This window comes from Pyrus communis, chromosome 9, assembly GCF_963583255.1.
Source record: "Pyrus communis chromosome 9, drPyrComm1.1, whole genome shotgun sequence".
In the NCBI taxonomy this organism is placed as follows: Eukaryota; Viridiplantae; Streptophyta; class Magnoliopsida; order Rosales; family Rosaceae; genus Pyrus; species Pyrus communis.
Genome location: NC_084811.1, coordinates 20,460,139 through 20,477,269, shown reverse-complemented (window position 1 = coordinate 20,477,269; position 17,131 = coordinate 20,460,139). Strand labels below are relative to the sequence as shown.

At 37.7% G+C, this 17,131-nt stretch overlaps 2 protein-coding genes across 2 annotated transcripts; one reads left to right on the top strand and one right to left on the bottom strand.

Moving 5' to 3' along the window:
* Positions 1 to 7,280: 7,280 nt before the first annotated feature.
* LOC137744967 (AP2-like ethylene-responsive transcription factor At2g41710) lies at positions 7,281 to 10,970 on the top strand. Its single transcript, XM_068484796.1, has 9 exons — positions 7,281 to 7,604; positions 7,716 to 7,798; positions 7,981 to 7,989; positions 8,095 to 8,183; positions 8,441 to 8,514; positions 8,595 to 8,645; positions 9,238 to 9,299; positions 9,482 to 10,104; positions 10,459 to 10,970. The coding sequence occupies exons 1-9, from the start codon at positions 7,378 to 7,380 to the stop codon at positions 10,510 to 10,512; spliced, it is 1,272 nt and encodes a 423-aa protein (XP_068340897.1). The 5' UTR covers positions 7,281 to 7,377; the 3' UTR covers positions 10,513 to 10,970.
* Positions 10,971 to 12,085: 1,115 nt separating this feature from the next.
* Positions 12,086 to 16,928, bottom strand: LOC137745858 (transcription initiation factor IIB-2). Its single transcript, XM_068485889.1, has 7 exons — positions 16,454 to 16,928; positions 15,769 to 15,793; positions 14,309 to 14,438; positions 14,085 to 14,215; positions 13,854 to 13,942; positions 12,861 to 12,937; positions 12,086 to 12,420 (listed from the first exon to the last, which is right to left on the bottom strand). The coding sequence occupies exons 1-7, from the start codon at positions 16,804 to 16,806 to the stop codon at positions 12,287 to 12,289; spliced, it is 939 nt and encodes a 312-aa protein (XP_068341990.1). The 5' UTR covers positions 16,807 to 16,928; the 3' UTR covers positions 12,086 to 12,286.
* Positions 16,929 to 17,131: the final 203 nt, after the last annotated feature.

Here is a 17,131-nt window from a genome sequence, read left to right as displayed (position 1 = left end):
CATCACTATTTTTCTCTCTATCTCTTTAGCACTGGCATAGCTTACATGAATTTCTCTAATTTTGTGTTATGTTCTTCAATGATGCAAGTACCTCTTTATATAGAGGTTTTCATTCTTCCTTGGTCATATACATATATATATATTTTTTTTTAACATCAATATTATCTATACTAAAGGAGAGGGGATGTGTTTAGCCTCACAATGGACTAACAATAAAATGGTTCAAATTCCCCTTTGACGAGAATTAAACCTAAGACCTCCCACTCACTAATGAAGAGGAATACCACTAGACTGTAGTACTAAGTGGCTTCCTTGGTCATATTTGGTTGACCATGTTTTCCAACCTAACAAACTTATCAAGATATTTTCTTTGACAACATTGTAAAGCTACGATCATATTTAATTGCTTATTACAATGGGCGTTCATACCTCCATATACAACAAAATCATGCAAAGATTCAATAAGTAGCAACTAAAAACCCTCAAAATTTATTCGAAAAAAGAGAATTAAAGCACTAGAACGGCCTTTAAAAACTTTAAAAAAAAATTAAAAATAAATAAAAACCCAACAAAATTCAAAAATTAGCGTCAAATGTCCGCCTAAACCGACTTGCCTAGAGCTGAAGCTAACGGCTATAAAACCAGTACGCGGATTCTCTCTCTCACCCGCCCTTATTTCTTCCTTTTTCTCCAGCGAACTCAAATCTCTCATCACTCTTTCTCTCTCTCTCTCTCTCTCTCTCTGTCTCATCAAATTTCAAGTTTCAAATTTTTAAATCTCTGATCGATATCAATGGAGTTTCAGCGCTCGTCGTTCTCGTTCCGATCTTCTGACTACTGGGTCCATGTGACGCTGCAGGGTTTCCCATCTCCAGCGGACTTTAAGTCCCAATTTGTCGGCGAGCTTTCTCTCCGTCAACACCAGATTTTTCAGAAACGCTTCCACGCCTTTATTCTCGATGAATTTCCACTGGGTCCTGATCGCTACGCTACGCTCCGTTTCGCTCCCCGCCAACTCCTACTCCCCGAGTTGCGCGCTAACTTACGATCTCTCTCCTCTTCCCTCAACCTCGATCCTGCCATCTACGAAGCACTAGCCCCCCAGATCAAATCCATGGCCCGGAAATTGGCAAACCCTAATGGCTCCATGGGCTTTGTTATGGTGGCTACGGTTAAAATCCTGACCATTGAATATGTCGACCAACCGTTTGATGATTTGTCCGACTCAATGGCTTTGCTTGCGAATGGTAGTAGCGATGGTGGTTCAACTTCGTCGTCAATTTCTTTGGACTTTGTGGTTGAGAAATTGGGGGCAGAGAAATTTTTCGAAAGGGGAGACGACGACTTGGGTTCTTGCAGTGTATGTTTGGAGGAATTGTCTAGTGGGAGTGCGAGTGAGCTCATTCGGATGCCGTGCTCTCATGTCTATCACCCACCTTGCATCCTTCGCTGGTTCAACATGGATAAGAAGACATGTCCCAACTGCCGATATCAACTCCATGTGGAGTGAGTGACCCAATGTTGCTGCTGCTTTGTCAAACAAAAGTTTGCGATTCATCATTTCCTTAGTATTCGTTGATTCTTTATTAGTTAGGATAAGTGTCGATATGTGTAAGTTGCTTTGTAAATCCATTTTACAAAACGTGGTTGAAATTGCAATACTCACAATTTACATGCATTGTTTGGTTTAGCTTTGTCTTTGTTCTTGTGTTTTTGTTACAATTTCTTTTGAAAAGCCTGCCAAACTATAAATAATTTTTTATCAACTTTAAAGAATTTTTTTTCGTTTCATCTTATTTTATTTGATTGTGTATTTTTGGATACATTGACTATTACTGTTATGTGAAAACACGTTTTTAAGCAGTAATTTACAAAATTATAACTTATTACAATGTGAAATTTATTATGCACCCTTTCTAAAGAGTAAAGATTATGTTAGGATGTAAAGTTCAGTTTGGACTAAGTTTGGTAAGATGCTTATTTACAAGACTGAGATTGACATTCAAATTTCCATATAATTCTCGCGTCACCCTGTCTAAAGATTATCTGACAAGTGAATGTGTCATTACATGGGATATAAAGTTTAAATTTCTTTAGTTTTATTGTCGATAAAATTTTGAAGGCAGCCCACTAATTTTTTAACATGAAAATCCTTCCCGGGGCATAGAAGATCAGATCAACGTATTTGTTTTCTTTAACATGAAATAACTAATGTGGGGTTTTTTTTTTTTTTTTTTTGACAAAATGATAGTGTTAGTTGTTAGGGGAGGGAGATTGGTGTGTATTGAACAAGAATCAGAATACATAGACATAATTGTTTTCCGCTACTACGGTGAGACGCCATTTGCGGCCATCAAGTCCAAAAAGCGAACCAGAAAGGTTCGGAAAAAGGAGGCAAAAAATTGAAATCGAACCGATTTTACCGAAATGGTTTTGATTTTTCAATTCGGGATGGGTATTGGGCCTGCAAGCCAAATTTGCAATCAGAACCCCAATCTGCAATCTCAACCTTGTTAACGCTCAAGTTAGGAGGTTAACAAAGATCAGTATGGTCGTGTAGTCGACCTTTGGTGGGCTCGGGATCGCAATGATAAGAAATGAACAATAATGTTTAAGTGGTTCACCCCTCAAAACTAGGCTATGTCCACTAAGTCACTCGTATATTGAATGAAACATTACAAAGAGCAGTCGGCATAAACAAGTCTCTCTCTTTTTGTCTGACTCATTCTAAGGAGTACTCACCCTTGATGAGCCCCAAGTCCCTAGGCTTAAGTCTTCCATCGCTTTCGCATTTAATGCGCCAAATACGTATGTATGATTTGCTAGCTATTCCTCCACGCTTTAGTCGATACTTGGTGACACAGTGACATCCGTTCAGGTCCACTTGCATGTTTTCTTAGAACAATGTGTACCGAGCGCCTTGCTCGGTCCCGAACTTGGTGGGAATCCACACCTGAGCACAGAATCTGTCAGCCTTTACATCCTTTTATATTACTTTTTGCCATTGCAAAAAGGTCATGTGAAGCCATCAACGTATTCGATAACAACAAAACAAAGAAATTATGTAAAGATTCAATAGTCAGCAACTAAAAACCCTCAAAATTAGGTTACTTTTTGTTGAAGTCTAGAAGACCATAATGTGCCCTAGAATTATTCGCCTTAAATAGAAGTAAAGGACTAGAATGGCCATTAGAGAAGAGATAATGCTATCGAGATTAAATTTTTAAACTAAAATTTATAAATTAAGTGATGTGTAACAAATAGGAAATAAGTACGTTAATCAACACTTATGTAATAATCTGATAATCAACCACCACACCATTTGCTTTACAAATTTAATTTAAAAATTGATCACCTAGCATTACCTTTAAAATATTATTCCAAAAAAGAGGATTTAAAAAATAAAAAATTCCTCACAAAATTCAAAAATCAGCGCCAAATGTACGCCCAAACCGACTTGCCCAAACCGACCTGAAAAACCCAGAAGCTAACGGCTATAAAACTAATACGCGGAGTCTCTGTCTGTCTCACCCGCCCTTATTTCTTCCTTCTTCTCCAGCGATCTCAAATCTCTCATCTCTCTCTCTCGCTCAACGAATTTCAAGTTTCAAATTTTCAAACCTCTGGTCGTCTGATCTCAAATCTCTAGTCGATCAATGGAGTTTCAGCGTTCGTCGTTCTCGTTCCGATCTTCCGACTACTGGGTGCATGTGACGCTTCAGGGTTTCCAATCTCCGGCGGACTCTAAGTCCCAATTTTTCGGCGAGCTTTCTCTCCGTGAGGACCAAATTTTTCAGAAACGCTTCCACGCCTTTATTCTCGATGAATTTCCACTGGGTCCTGATCGCTACGGTACGCTCCGTTTCGGTCCCCGCCAACTCCTACTCCCCGAGTTGCGCGCTCACTTACGATCTCTCTCCTCTTCCCTCAACCTTGATCCTGCCATCTACGAAGCATTAGCCCCCCGGATCAAATCCATGGCCCGGAAATTGGCAAACCCTAATGGCTCCATGGGCTTTGTTATGTTGGCTACGGTTAAAATACTGACCATTGAATATGTCGACCAACTGTTTGATGATATGTCCAACTCAATGGCTTTGCTTTCGATTGGTAGTAGTGATGGCGGTTCAACTTCGTCGTCAATTTCATTGGACTTTGTGGTTGAGAAATTGGGGGCAGAGAGATATTTCGAAAGGGGTGACGGCGACCTGGGTTCTTGCAGTGTATGTTTGGAGGAATTGTCTGGTGGGACCGCAAGTGAGCTCATTCGGATGCCATGCTCTCATGTCTATCACCCATCTTGCATCCTTCGCTGGTTCAACATGGATAAGGAGACGTGTCCCAACTGCCGATATAAACTCCATGTGCAATGAATGACCCGATTTTGAAGCTGCTTTGTCAAATAAAATTTTGTGATTCTAGTTATGATTCATTAATTCTTTAGTATTCTTTGATTCTGTGTTTGTTAGGATTGGTGTCGATCTATATAACTTACTTTGTAAATCCCTTTTACAAAACGTAGTTGAAATTGCAATACTCGCAATTTTCGTACATGGTTTTCGGTTACCAATTATTTGTTATGATGAGTGTCTGTATGTCTAGCATCCTGTTTGGTTTAACTTTGTCTTTGTTGTTGTGTTCCAAGCGGATATCTTGTTCATCCTGTTTTCTAATTCCCTTTTCTTGAATAAAGATTTCTCTTCCTTTTCCCTTTGCTTTTAATAAAATGTTGGAGAAAAAGCAATACACATGATTTGTTCTTGATTGTGTGTCATGGTCCGTTTGGCTTAGACTTTACTTGAAAGCTACAAAATTCTTGATTTTGGTAGTTTGCATATTTCTGTTTCTGATGAATTATTGTATATTACAACATCTTAGTTCACTTGTGGCCGTCGTAGCATGTGTTTAAGGGAGTACCATTAGTTGACTTGTAGTTTATCTTCTTATCTAGCCGTGTAAAGATATATTTTTGCTATACATGTTGGCCTATTTACTTTGAATTCTGAGCTGGAACTGGCATTTCTTAATCAATTTCAAATGGAATGACTTCATACTCAGAGATCTTCCAGTAGAAAAAGAGCATGATAGTATGGCGAGTTCTGGTTCTAAAGAAGCAAGGGACTGAAAAGACAACTTTTCAAAGGTAACGTATGTTGGAATAGCATCTTCAATACCTTTATGTTCTCATGCATGAATTATCTGCTTTTGGGGAGCATATTAACAGCAATTTCCCTTTCTTCTTTGGAGGGAGGGGGTGTTATGGGTGGCTATTCTGTTCATCTTTTGTTTGGTTTTGGGATAGTATGGTCATCGTACTGAAATTTAAGGTAATATTACTGTTTCCAGTCGCTGACAGTATGTTCATCTTGCTCTTGCACTTTCTGATCGCTTTCTACGTAATGGAGCTTCAGATCAATTACTTCAGCTAATCATAGAATGCAGGGAAAAAAATCTGGCAAGTCTGGACACTCTCGGGGTGGTAGGGAAATTAATATCTGGAGTAATGGTTGGCAGTATTGCATATATGGTAACTGGATGCTGCGTTGCCAACTACCTCACAGTGTGCAGCTGCTAACTGCCTCAAAGTGATTCCATTAGGAAGGAGGTACTGCTTTTCTATTTGACTAATTCTTTAGATTCTATTAGTGCTAAATTGCTGTGAACCATTAGCTATAGGTAATGGTTTTTTTTCAGTACTCTAGCACCTCCGGTTACTAACTTACTATTCATAAATAGACAAGATTTGTGTAATTTTAAATAGAATTTAAGAAAATCGATTAGTAATTTTATCTGTTAAGGCATTTCGCGGTTATTGCTTGTTAATTATGAGAATGTGGTGCACTCCTGTAGTAAAACAGTAATGTGACAGAACGCGTAAACTTGAGATCTGGTGAGACGGTATTAGGAGACTAGGTGGAGAAGATGATAATACACATATCAAATAAGTATGTATGGAGAAAGGACCTATTCGTTTTTTTTTTTTTTTTTTTTTTTTATGTTTTTGGTTTGTTTAATTATTTTTCCATATATGTCACATTTTGATTGATTCCACACAATTTGTGCTGCTAACGTAAAAGATGAAATGCAGCTTTAGCCAATGCGGCTGAAAGAAATTGTTCAAACTGATCTAACAACAAAATTCGAACTCCGATGCCAATGAGCTGAAGGGAACACCAACATTAGCTTTGGAACACAGGAGATTGGACAAAAGTCACAAGTTTATAACTCTATTAGACATATTTACAACAATGTTTACAACTTAATACACTATTCAACACTTTCAGACTTCCTCAATTGACACTTTAGAGCTCTTTTTTTTTATTTTTTTTATTTTTTTTTCATGTGTATGCTTCTCTGTTACAACCCACGCGTTCTTTCACTTGTACCCTGTGTGTGAGGTTGGGTTACATAACCCACTTGATTTCGGACTCATACCTATCATTTAACACCACCAAACAAAAAATTAGACTCATAGCCATTTTAATTGGATAGGCCATCTCCGACCGAAATGGTTAGATATAACTCCGTCTAGAATTATAGCCATGTAAAAAATTATTTTTAAATGAACATTGTCATGTCATACTCATATATCATCTTCAACCGAAGGGGCTAAACATACTTTCTCAATAATTTATTAGTTTTAAGTTTATACTTTAAATTTATTGATTAATTTTATTAAATTACCTTGTATTCTTTCAAATTTAGCCGTTGAATTTGAATAAATTATTGTAAGTGAGGAGCTTGAGTATCAAAAAAGGGCTAAGAGTGGGGACTATATTTGGCCAGTCTGATGTCATTTTGGCCAAATAATGGCCTGGTAGACTCTACAGAATTATAACTCAATCATTGATTAGAGATGAATTTTTAAACGAATCATGTCATTTTTCACTTTTAGACATTTAGTTCTCTATATTGAAGATGACACATATCCCATCAAGCCTAGCAATGGCGTGTACGTAGAGGGAATTTAGGGTGTCACTGTCATTTAAGTGCGGTGGCACCTCCTATATTTTCAAACTATAAAAGTACAGCGGACCACGTGGCATTCGCAGTTAACGCGACTACTACGCTGTCTACACTTTGAAAAGCATCCTAAATTATGTAACTACCCTCTGCTTCTCATCCTAGCCGTTACAACTTTTGTCAATCTGAACTTGCCAAATCATCACGATCGCCATCGTGAAAACAAAATAGGGGTACGTTCGTAATTTCACCTTCTCTCACTGTAGCTGTTCCCCTCCACAGTGATTCACTGAAACGAACACAAACAAAACCCAAACAACTCACTCACACTCAGTCACTCATCTCCCTCTTTCTCTCTCTCGCTCCATTTCTCTCTCTAGGGTTTTAGTTTGGGTTCAATTGGAGTGTTCAATCATGGCGTCGTCGTCCTCGGATCCCGGTCCGAAGACCGAAAGCGGCGGCGGCAGTGGCGGTGGGGGTGCAGAGCCGTCGGAGGCGGTGATGGCGAGCGATCAGCTAATGGTGTACAGAGGGGTAAAGAAATCGAAGAAAGAGAGAGGATGTACGGCGAAAGAGCGCATCAGCAAGATGCCTCCGTGTGCTGCTGGAAAACGCAGCTCCATTTACCGTGGAGTCACTCGGTAATTAAGCTCCTCTCCTCTTTCTCTTTCTGTTTGGTTGCAGAGAAAAACAAAAAAAGAAGGAGGAATTTTGATTTGATTTGATTGGGAATTTGGGGTATGGAAATGTAGGCATAGGTGGACAGGTCGTTATGAGGCTCATCTTTGGGATAAAAGTACCTGGAATCAGAACCAGAATAAGAAGGGAAAACAAGGTCTCTCTTCTTTCTTTTCTCCCTCTAAAATATATATATATATATATATATATATATGTATGTATGTATCGTTTTTTGGTTTGTGTATAAATATTGTATTAATTTGTAATTTCTGACAAGCATTTGATTTCTTGGATTGTGCTTGCAAATGTTGGCGCTTGACAATTCGATATATATTCCAGTTTACTTGGGTAAGTTTGGGGTTCAGTTTTCCATGAATTACTTAAGAAATTGGCAATTTCATGTGAAGCTATCGGTTTAATTATTAATCCTTGAGTAGCATATGGAATTTACAGGGGCGTATGACGATGAAGAGGCTGCAGCTAGAGCTTATGATCTTGCTGCCTTGAAATATTGGGGCCCTGGCACTCTCATCAATTTTCCTGTGAGATTAATGCCATTGATTTGCTGATTTCATTTTATTGTTTTTATTTCACTTGAAATTTCTTCCCTTCTGGTAATTGGGGTAGCATTTGTTTTACTGTTGAGTATACCGTAAGTAAGAGAACACAGTTAAGTTTTTCAAATCAACATCTTAGTTCATGCCATGGATTGGAAATGTATGAGGATATGTAAATATTTTCAAGTTATCAACTAAAGTATTCCGTTTGTTCACGTTAGCTCCTCATTCAATTATTGCAGGTTACTGATTACACAAGAGATCTTGAAGAGATGCAGAATCTGTCAAGGGAGGAATACCTTGCTTCTCTTCGGAGGTGTGTATATAGATTTTAAGTACATATTTGGATCTTAATTAATATGCACATGTCTAATAGTAGTTATTCTACTCTTGCAGGAAAAGCAGTGGTTTCTCAAGAGGACTTTCTAAGTACCGTGGGCTTTCCAGGTATGCTTTACCTTTAACTGTTGCTTGTAGGCACAATGTATGTAGTTCGTTTCTCGTAGGACTTCTTGGCACATTATGTTATTCCTTAAAGATGCTCATTTATAACTTTTTCAGATTGATCTTTGTTTGTTATGCCAGTAGAGTTATTTTCTTCTGCTTTTTAGGTCTCAATCTTCCCTAACTGCGTTTTGGACAGAAGTAAAAATCTTGTTGTATATAACTCAATTCCACCAAAGTTTTAAATAATATTATGTTATCTGTATTTTCTTCTATATCGTGTTCTTAGTTGGCTTTTAACGTTTACAATCCCACTTTTGAACCGAACAAAACCGTGGAAAACTTGGCCATTGCTGTGCGTTGCATCACTGCAGTACCAATTTTTTGTGTTGTTGACTCTCAGCTAGGCATGGCACAGAACCAAGCGCAATGGCATTCTAGGATTCATACAGCTGACCCCACTTAGTGGGAAAAGGCTTTGTTGTTGTTTGTGGACTCTCAGCTAGTAGAGGCATAAAATATCTCCAAATTCTGTGCAATGTCTGTAATTTCTTCATTCTGTTCTTAACTTTTTATCTTGTTGTACACTTAACAGTCGTTGGGAGCCGTCACTGGGTCGTATGGGTGGATCTGAGTACTTCAATAGCTTACATTATGGTAAGTCCTCAAAAGATGCTGAACTGAAGCAATGTTTTGGGTAAGAGGGCTCTGAAAAATCAGTCCCTCGAACTGATTCTTCGGCAAACAAAGTTGCAGCTGCAGGATTTTGAATTTATTATATTCCTTTCATCTGGATTACTACCTGAATCAGTGCCATTCCTGTCTTATACGACCTGAAGGTACAGGCGTTGATCCAGCAACAGAAAGTGAACTTTTGGGAGCTTTTTGCACTGAAAGAAAGATTGACCTAACAAGTTACATCAAGTGGTGGGGACCCAACAGATCTCGTCAAGCTGAAACTAGCATGAAATCGTCAGAAGAAACAAAACACGGTTGTGTTGGAGATATTGGAGCTGAACTTAAAACATTGGAATGGGAAATCCAGCCTACCGAACCATACCAGATGCCGTGTTTGGGCATCTCCCATGTAAGTAAAAAGCATAAAGGTACCAGAGTCTCAGCCATGAGCATCCTTTCAAGGTCAGCGGCATATAAGAACTTGCAAGAGAAAGCATCACAAAAGGAGGAAAAGGATGCAGATAATGATGAGAATGAAAACAAAAACACCATCCACAAGATGGACCATGGCAAAGCAGTTGAGAAATCCACAAGTCATGATGAGGGACTTAGGTCTGCATTAGGAATGAGTGGACCGTCTCACCAAAGAGATGTGTTCCCATTGGCTCCCTTCTTGTCTGCACCACTTCTGACCAGCTACAGTGCCATCGATCCCTTGGTAGACCCCATTCTCTGGACGTCTCTTGCTCCTGTTCTTCCTTCTGGAATTTCTCGTCCTACTGAGGTTGGTACTACTCTTTGAGAATCTCTCCTTTTGTTTTGTGTACGTGTTCCCAAGAGAATAATAAACCGTCACTTAGCTTTCATAAATAACATGTTAATCACAAAACCATTAACAATAAAATAATAAACCATCACTCCTTGTCATGGGACGTCATTTTTGTTTTTCGTTAGGGCATGGGATGGATAAACCAGTTAATCTTCACAGTATGGAAACATCTATTAAATTTCCCCCTTCCCTTCATCCAAGATGTTCAGTCTTAGATCAAGGGCCCTAAGGTGTAATGGTGAGCTGCTCCCATAATTATATTTCCTTGTGCAAGTTCACCTTATAAAGATTTTATATATTGCAATGCAGATTACAAAGACTGAGACTAGTTCAAGTTTCGCTTTATTTCAGCCCGAAGAATGATGATGCATTTAATTTTGCTCTACTGGTTGGTGAAGTGCATGCTAACAGTTGCTTGGCAACCTCTCTTCCAAGGGGTTTACCCATGCATTACTTTGCCACAAGAGCAGGAAAAAGGAGCATGAACAGTTGATGTAGCCTTGACAACTGGGCTTTTACTCGTTTCGCAGGTTTGTGCTATGTAAGGTGTAGAATATATAGAAAAGCGGATAAATTATATTCGAAAACTTTGTTGTCTGCTGATGAGCTGAGATCGCTGAGCGTGTGTACGTTACTTGTTCTGCATAGTTTCAGAGTGCTGGTACTTAGTTTTGCTGAATAAGTTCAAGACATGGGTTCTTGATAACATTTTGTACAGAAAAGATGGTTGTTTATAGAAGTGCAGAAATAGAGTCACTGGTTTCAAATGCTTTTTGTGTTTTGATATATCTATTCAGGTCAGTAAAGAATTCTTATCTATAGATCCTTGGCTTACAGAGGTACCTCCACGACTTTACCGACACCAGTGACGCTATGGATCCGGTTGTTCGCTAGTCGTACGTTCACTGGTAAAGAATTCTTATAATCCTGTTGTTGAATGTAAACTTTTGCCACTTAATACTACGGTCTAGTGGTATTCCTCTTCACTCTTCACCGGAAAGTGAGTGGTTTTAGATTCAATTATTGCCAAAGGCGAATTTAAATTACATTATTGCTAGCTTATTGTGAGGCTAAGCCCATCTCTACTTTAGTGTACATTATATCGATTGTTAAAAAAAAAAAAATAGGAAGGACTTCAAGACTTTGAATTTTAACCAAGAGTACCTTAATACTTTATTTAATGGTAGGACAAAATTCAATATCAAACCAGCTCAATGGATTAGTCCAAGCAAAATAATTGATCGAGTTTCGTTCAAATGCACCGTTGGAGACACATAATTTAAAAAGAAAAACTAATAGAAAAGACTTCAAAACTTTGTATTTTAACTAAGAATTCGTTAACAACTTTATTTAATGATAGGACAAAATCCAACATCAAACTAGCCCAATAGATTGGTCATACCAAAATAATTGACCGAGTTTCGATTTTGTCCCTCGACAGTTTTAGTCCCGTTTTCTTTTCCCATCTTGTTTTCTTCCCTCTCGTATCATTCTTTCCAATCTTAAATTCTTCTTAGGACTTTCATATTGTAATGAAATCACGCAAAGATAGAGGGTACGAGTTCATATCGACGCCCTCTTCTTTTCATAAAAGTCCCACATGTTGAAATTCGATGCCTAGTCATATTGAGCTCAAAAAGGTATTGTTTTTTTTTCGAATTTTTACCTAAATTTACGAAATTGGCCCTCTACTGCCGACAGAAGTTTAATCCCTTCTCATGGAGTTCCCTTCCATGAAATGTAAGTGCTACGGGTTCGTATCGACGCCCTCTTTCCTCAACCAAACTTGATGTACGTAATTTGTCATTTTCATTAAATAAAGGTGTTTTTGGTTAAGAAAAAATTTGGAAAAACCTTCTTCATTAAAGCTCCCAATTTAAAATGATCACACTTGCAGTCATGGTACTCCTGAGGTGAAACATTCTGCTAGTTCAAAACTCGAAAACATTCTGCTAGTTTAAGCATATATTTCAGTTGAGTCTATTGAATATATAATTTCCTATGACAAGGAATTCTATAAAACAATTTAAGCCTTCTGTATCGTTCATACATCCGATAGTAACGCAAGGGAAAGAAAAAAACTCCAATTCAATTCAACTTTCTCTGTGTTCTTAATTAAATCCGCTTCACCTACATTTCAAGGACTGCAAAGGCTCTTGAGAGCATCCCCCGTTGCGTACCAGCCAGGTATAATCTTTGACACATGGGGATGAAGGTCTTTATATGAGTTTCGGATTGTTCCTTCTGCTACTCCTGTAGCAACGGAGATATCTGCACTCGCATTGGCCATTGCGTACGTCAGCGCTAATTAAGAATGAATTAATTGCTTGTTTGGAACTGCTTTTAAAATGATTGAAAGCACTTTTAGAGAGAATTTTTTACGTTCCAAAAACACTTGAACTGCTTTCTGTAAGAGGCACCAGTTATGTTGTGCTTCTTCCAGAAAGCAAAGTTTCCAGGATTTACTTGCATTTTTACTAAGGATTAGTTCCAAAAAAAACATTTTCACCAAAAGCACATTCAGCCATTTTAAAAGCATTTTCCAAACAAGCTCCAAATGAAGCTATAAGATTGTAGGATGGGAGAAAAATGAATTAGAAATGAATAATGTAAAGCCATCAAGATTGGATCTATAGCAAACCCAATCAACAAGCTTTCAACCACAATTTTCAAACGCTAATTCCCTTGTTTCTAAAGGAGAGGATATTGACCTTTGAGAGGCTTCTTGTCATCTGAAAGCTGGGTGATAATATAAATAACTGCTGCTGCTATCGATATAGGGCTCCTCCTGAAATTTAGACAAAAAAAAAAAAAAAGAAAAAAAAATCCATCATTAGAAGCAACTAGTGCAGATTGGTGTAGCTGAACGGACCATTCTTAAAATAAAGAATCTTCACGCCTTTAATACGAAGGGTATATATTAAGACCAATGAATTTCATTTGCAAGAAGAAATCACATGATGAATATTTTTTTTCATATCATGTAACTCCTCGTCACTATCCAAAACAGAATTGCTGGGAAATGAACAAAGAATAACCATTGTTCCCATAATTTCTTCTCATAATTTCTTTGAGCTCAACTATAACCATTACACTGATAAATTAAAGTAGAAAAGGAAAGGAAACTCAATTTATTAGAAACTTTAATCGTACCAGTATATATACCTAATAACACATAGCCAATCTCAACCAAAACATGCCCTAAGAGCATCTCCAACAGTTTTGTTAAATTTGCTTGTTTAGCAGGTGAACAGTGTCAAAAAACTACTTTAGCTACTCTCCTTAAATTTCATCTTCAACAACTCTCTATTTTAACAAACTTTTGTTATTTTATCGTTGATCATTTCAAAAAGAAAAGACACAACCCACTTCTTTTCTAGAACCACCTTATCTCTCTTCCTTTTCTCCTCGGTTCACGGGTCCACCTTTGAGTTTTATTAATTTGAACAGTGACTATAAACTTAAAGAGCAACTGCTCACTTTGCTATTATAGAGTCATTTAGTCTCTTGGAGATGATTTTTATGGATTTGGCTCTTTAAACTAGCTTTCTATTGCTTTTATAGAGTCCTTGTTTACTGTAAAATGAATGTGTTACTATGTTGACAACACACACAATAAGAAAGGAACACTTCCAGTCATCCAATTATGCATTCATCAAATAATACCCTTTTTCTTGTTCGTAATGCATTAAAAAAGGAACTACCTAATATCAAATTCTTCTGACTTTGTCACGGCTTCTTGGGCAGCTTTGACTGCTTGATTAGTCATACCAAGATTGGAACAGAATCGCCTCTGCAATTCAGTAGATATTATGTCAATGGCAACAACAAACTAGGAAAATGTATTAAGTATGATTTGTTGCCTAGATCAACGAAATTTAATGATTGTTTATTTGCTTCAAATAGAATTAAAGAGATAATGAAAAACTTCTCACCATAAAGTCCCCAGCATGTATTGTTCCCATCTCCACTGACTGACCCTTCTCTAATCCCAGTTGTTTCACTATGTATTCTTTTGCTCGGCCAATTTCCTTCTTTGTGGCTCCATTGGCGACAGAGCAAATTTCTAATTGAAATCCACAGATTCAGGGAAGCTCATACACAAAGGCAAAGATAATTCAGGAAGCATCCATATGTAAAAAGAAATCATAAGCCGTACCCTTTACAGTGCGTGGCTTGTCTTCTTGTCGACAAGCAATGTACAGGCAAGCAGCCAATAGTGCATCCTGATTTCTTCCTCTACTAGATTTCTGATCTTCCACCCTTTTATATATCTCATTAGCCCGATCCTTTAAACCAATCATAAAAGCACCATTAGATATAATGCTCTAATCCAATGCATGCCCAAACGGTAAGAGAAAAATAGTTATACGAGAAATGAAAGAATAAACCAAACATCCTAAAATATACTAAAGTGAACTATAGACAAGCCAGAAAACTACAATTTTAGCGGGGCTTATTCCTGTTTTTGTCAGAAGATGGACCAAGCACATGTATAATTGGATGACGTCTGTTTCTTTTCTTTAACACCCTAAAAACCATATTAATTTGTACTAAAAACTTTAAATATCAAGAAAACAGAAAGATTTATCAGGTTGAAACATCAGGCTGGGAATATTAAGGTCCTTAGGTCCCTTTTATCAATTGCAAGAAGGTAACAGTAGAACTTTATCAATGTAAATAAAATAAAATAATGCAACATCAATGAACAGACAATCCACCGAAGGTACAATCATAAGTTCCTAACCTTCTACACTCCTTTTAACAAAAAAAATTTCAAATTTTAGAAGTTTTTGCTAGAGTTTTGCCCAAACAACCAACTTGATAAAAATTAGCACAAACATTTTGAATTCACAACTTGTTATTGTTATACAAGTCTGGCTGTGATGTGAAGAAAATGCACTTGCTCGCTCACTTGCTCATACACATACACACACAAAAAAAAAAAAAAAAAAAAAAAAACTCTGGAATCAAGTCTCAAAAACCCTTCCCACTTGAATTTTATCTTTCCCTTGAAAGCCTAGCATTTCTCTTCAACCAAATGTACTATATCAAAGCAAGATGGAACATCTACAGAAGCAACTAAACCTATTTTGTACTCCAAATAGCAAACAAAATTAAGATTCATCAATCAGCACCAAAAAGGATAAATCCAGTATCCATAAACCACAAGACACCAAACCAATTAAAAGTGATCTACTGGTTGTCCATTATGTCATCCTACCACTAGCCAATGGCCTATAACAACCATTTCCATTCAAGGCTTGGTCTCAATTAAAAAGACTTGGTTTCAAGCTCCAACTCAGAGAACAATGGTCCAATACAGTTGAACCAAATAAGAAAAGACAACAGAAAAGCTTGTAACAAATGTTTCTCCATCATAAAGCATTCTGTTGAACTTCTAAAGTATTAAATAAGTTAAGGATTAGCCATCACTGTTTTGCATATCAAATTATTAATGGTACAATAGAGAAAATTAAGATAATGATGCTTTGGCATAGGTCAAAGCCCCTCAGACTTCCTGCTACTTGGATCTTTTCCAGAATCAATATTAATGGTAGTCCCCATTAAAAAAAAAAAAAAAAAAAAAAAACGTTTGGTAGTAAGCAAATAGCATACCTTGATGGTTGCAACAAGGCCCAACCTGAAACACAATGTTATAACATCAGCTTTGGTACAAGTTTAAAAATAGTCTCATCAAAAAAAAAAAAAAAAAAAAAAAATATTAGCATAAGAGGAAATCTTAACTTCGGAGCATCGGGAAGAAGCAGGCATTAGAAATAGGGAAAGGTAATACATAAACCACTCGCTAATGAGTAAACTCGGAACCTCTACATCTAGACCAAGTTCAAGACCTATATTTCAATGTTCTCATATAGTTTGGATGCAGATTCAAGAAATACGACCATCATAAGAAACATGTTAAGCATAAGAAACCTCTTCACTAAAATCTACAAGTAATATTATTTTGACATCGAAATTTCATATATTTTATAATTTTTTAGAAGATGGAGAGTTTTGCATCAATTTGTTTTCAACAACAACAAAATCAATCCTAAATTCAGTCAGCTAAATTATGAAAAATATACCTAAATAAATCAATTTTTCATCTTTTATTCAAATTCAATTCTAATTTCTACAAATCCTCAACCTTCAGCTAACTATTCAGTTTTTATTTTCCGTCGTCATAATCATTCCGATCCAACTTCAATCAGAACCCAAAATCTAATCCAAAAAAAACAACTCCTTTTCTCAATTGAAAACTCATGAATTTTCCCCAATATCTCAGCAACCGGTCCCATACCTATCAGACATGGTAGCAATGGTTTTGAAGGCCAGTATCAAGCCCCGATCTGGATTAGACCCACGGTTCTGCCACCGACCCAAGGACGAAGACAAGAACTCACCAGAAGCCCCATTAGGCTTGGCTATAACGGTGGACAGCCCGCCATCGGCCAACAAGGGGTTGGTCGGGCCGCCAACACGGACCGGGTCGTTATCGCCCGACTCGTTGGCGAAGGTACGCCACTCCGAGGTCTCGTCGATGGAATGGGATTCCAGCACTAGGCCGCACTCGGAGCATACGGTGTCGCCGGCCGAGTGATCGAACACGACCTCCGTCTGGCGCTTGCAGTCGGAGCAATAGGCATCGGACATTTCTAGGTATAATACACAGTAATGTTATGGGAAAATGGTCTTTGGGAGGTGAGAAAATTGGGAGGATGAGAGATTCTCTCCTTCGGCGTTATTGTTTGTTTCTCTCCCTTCCGTTTGTGTTGGGGTGACAGATGTTGAAATGGAGGAGGAAGGAAGAAGGAAAGGGTGAGAGGACCCATTTATAGACGGATTGGAGTATGAAAGGACTTGGTAGGTAGGAAGATCACGAAGCCTTCCTGACAGCAACCGTTTGGACTTTGGACATGTATTCCTATTCTTTTGGGCAGGTTCTTGTTGGATTGGACTCGATTTCTTGAGTTGGGTT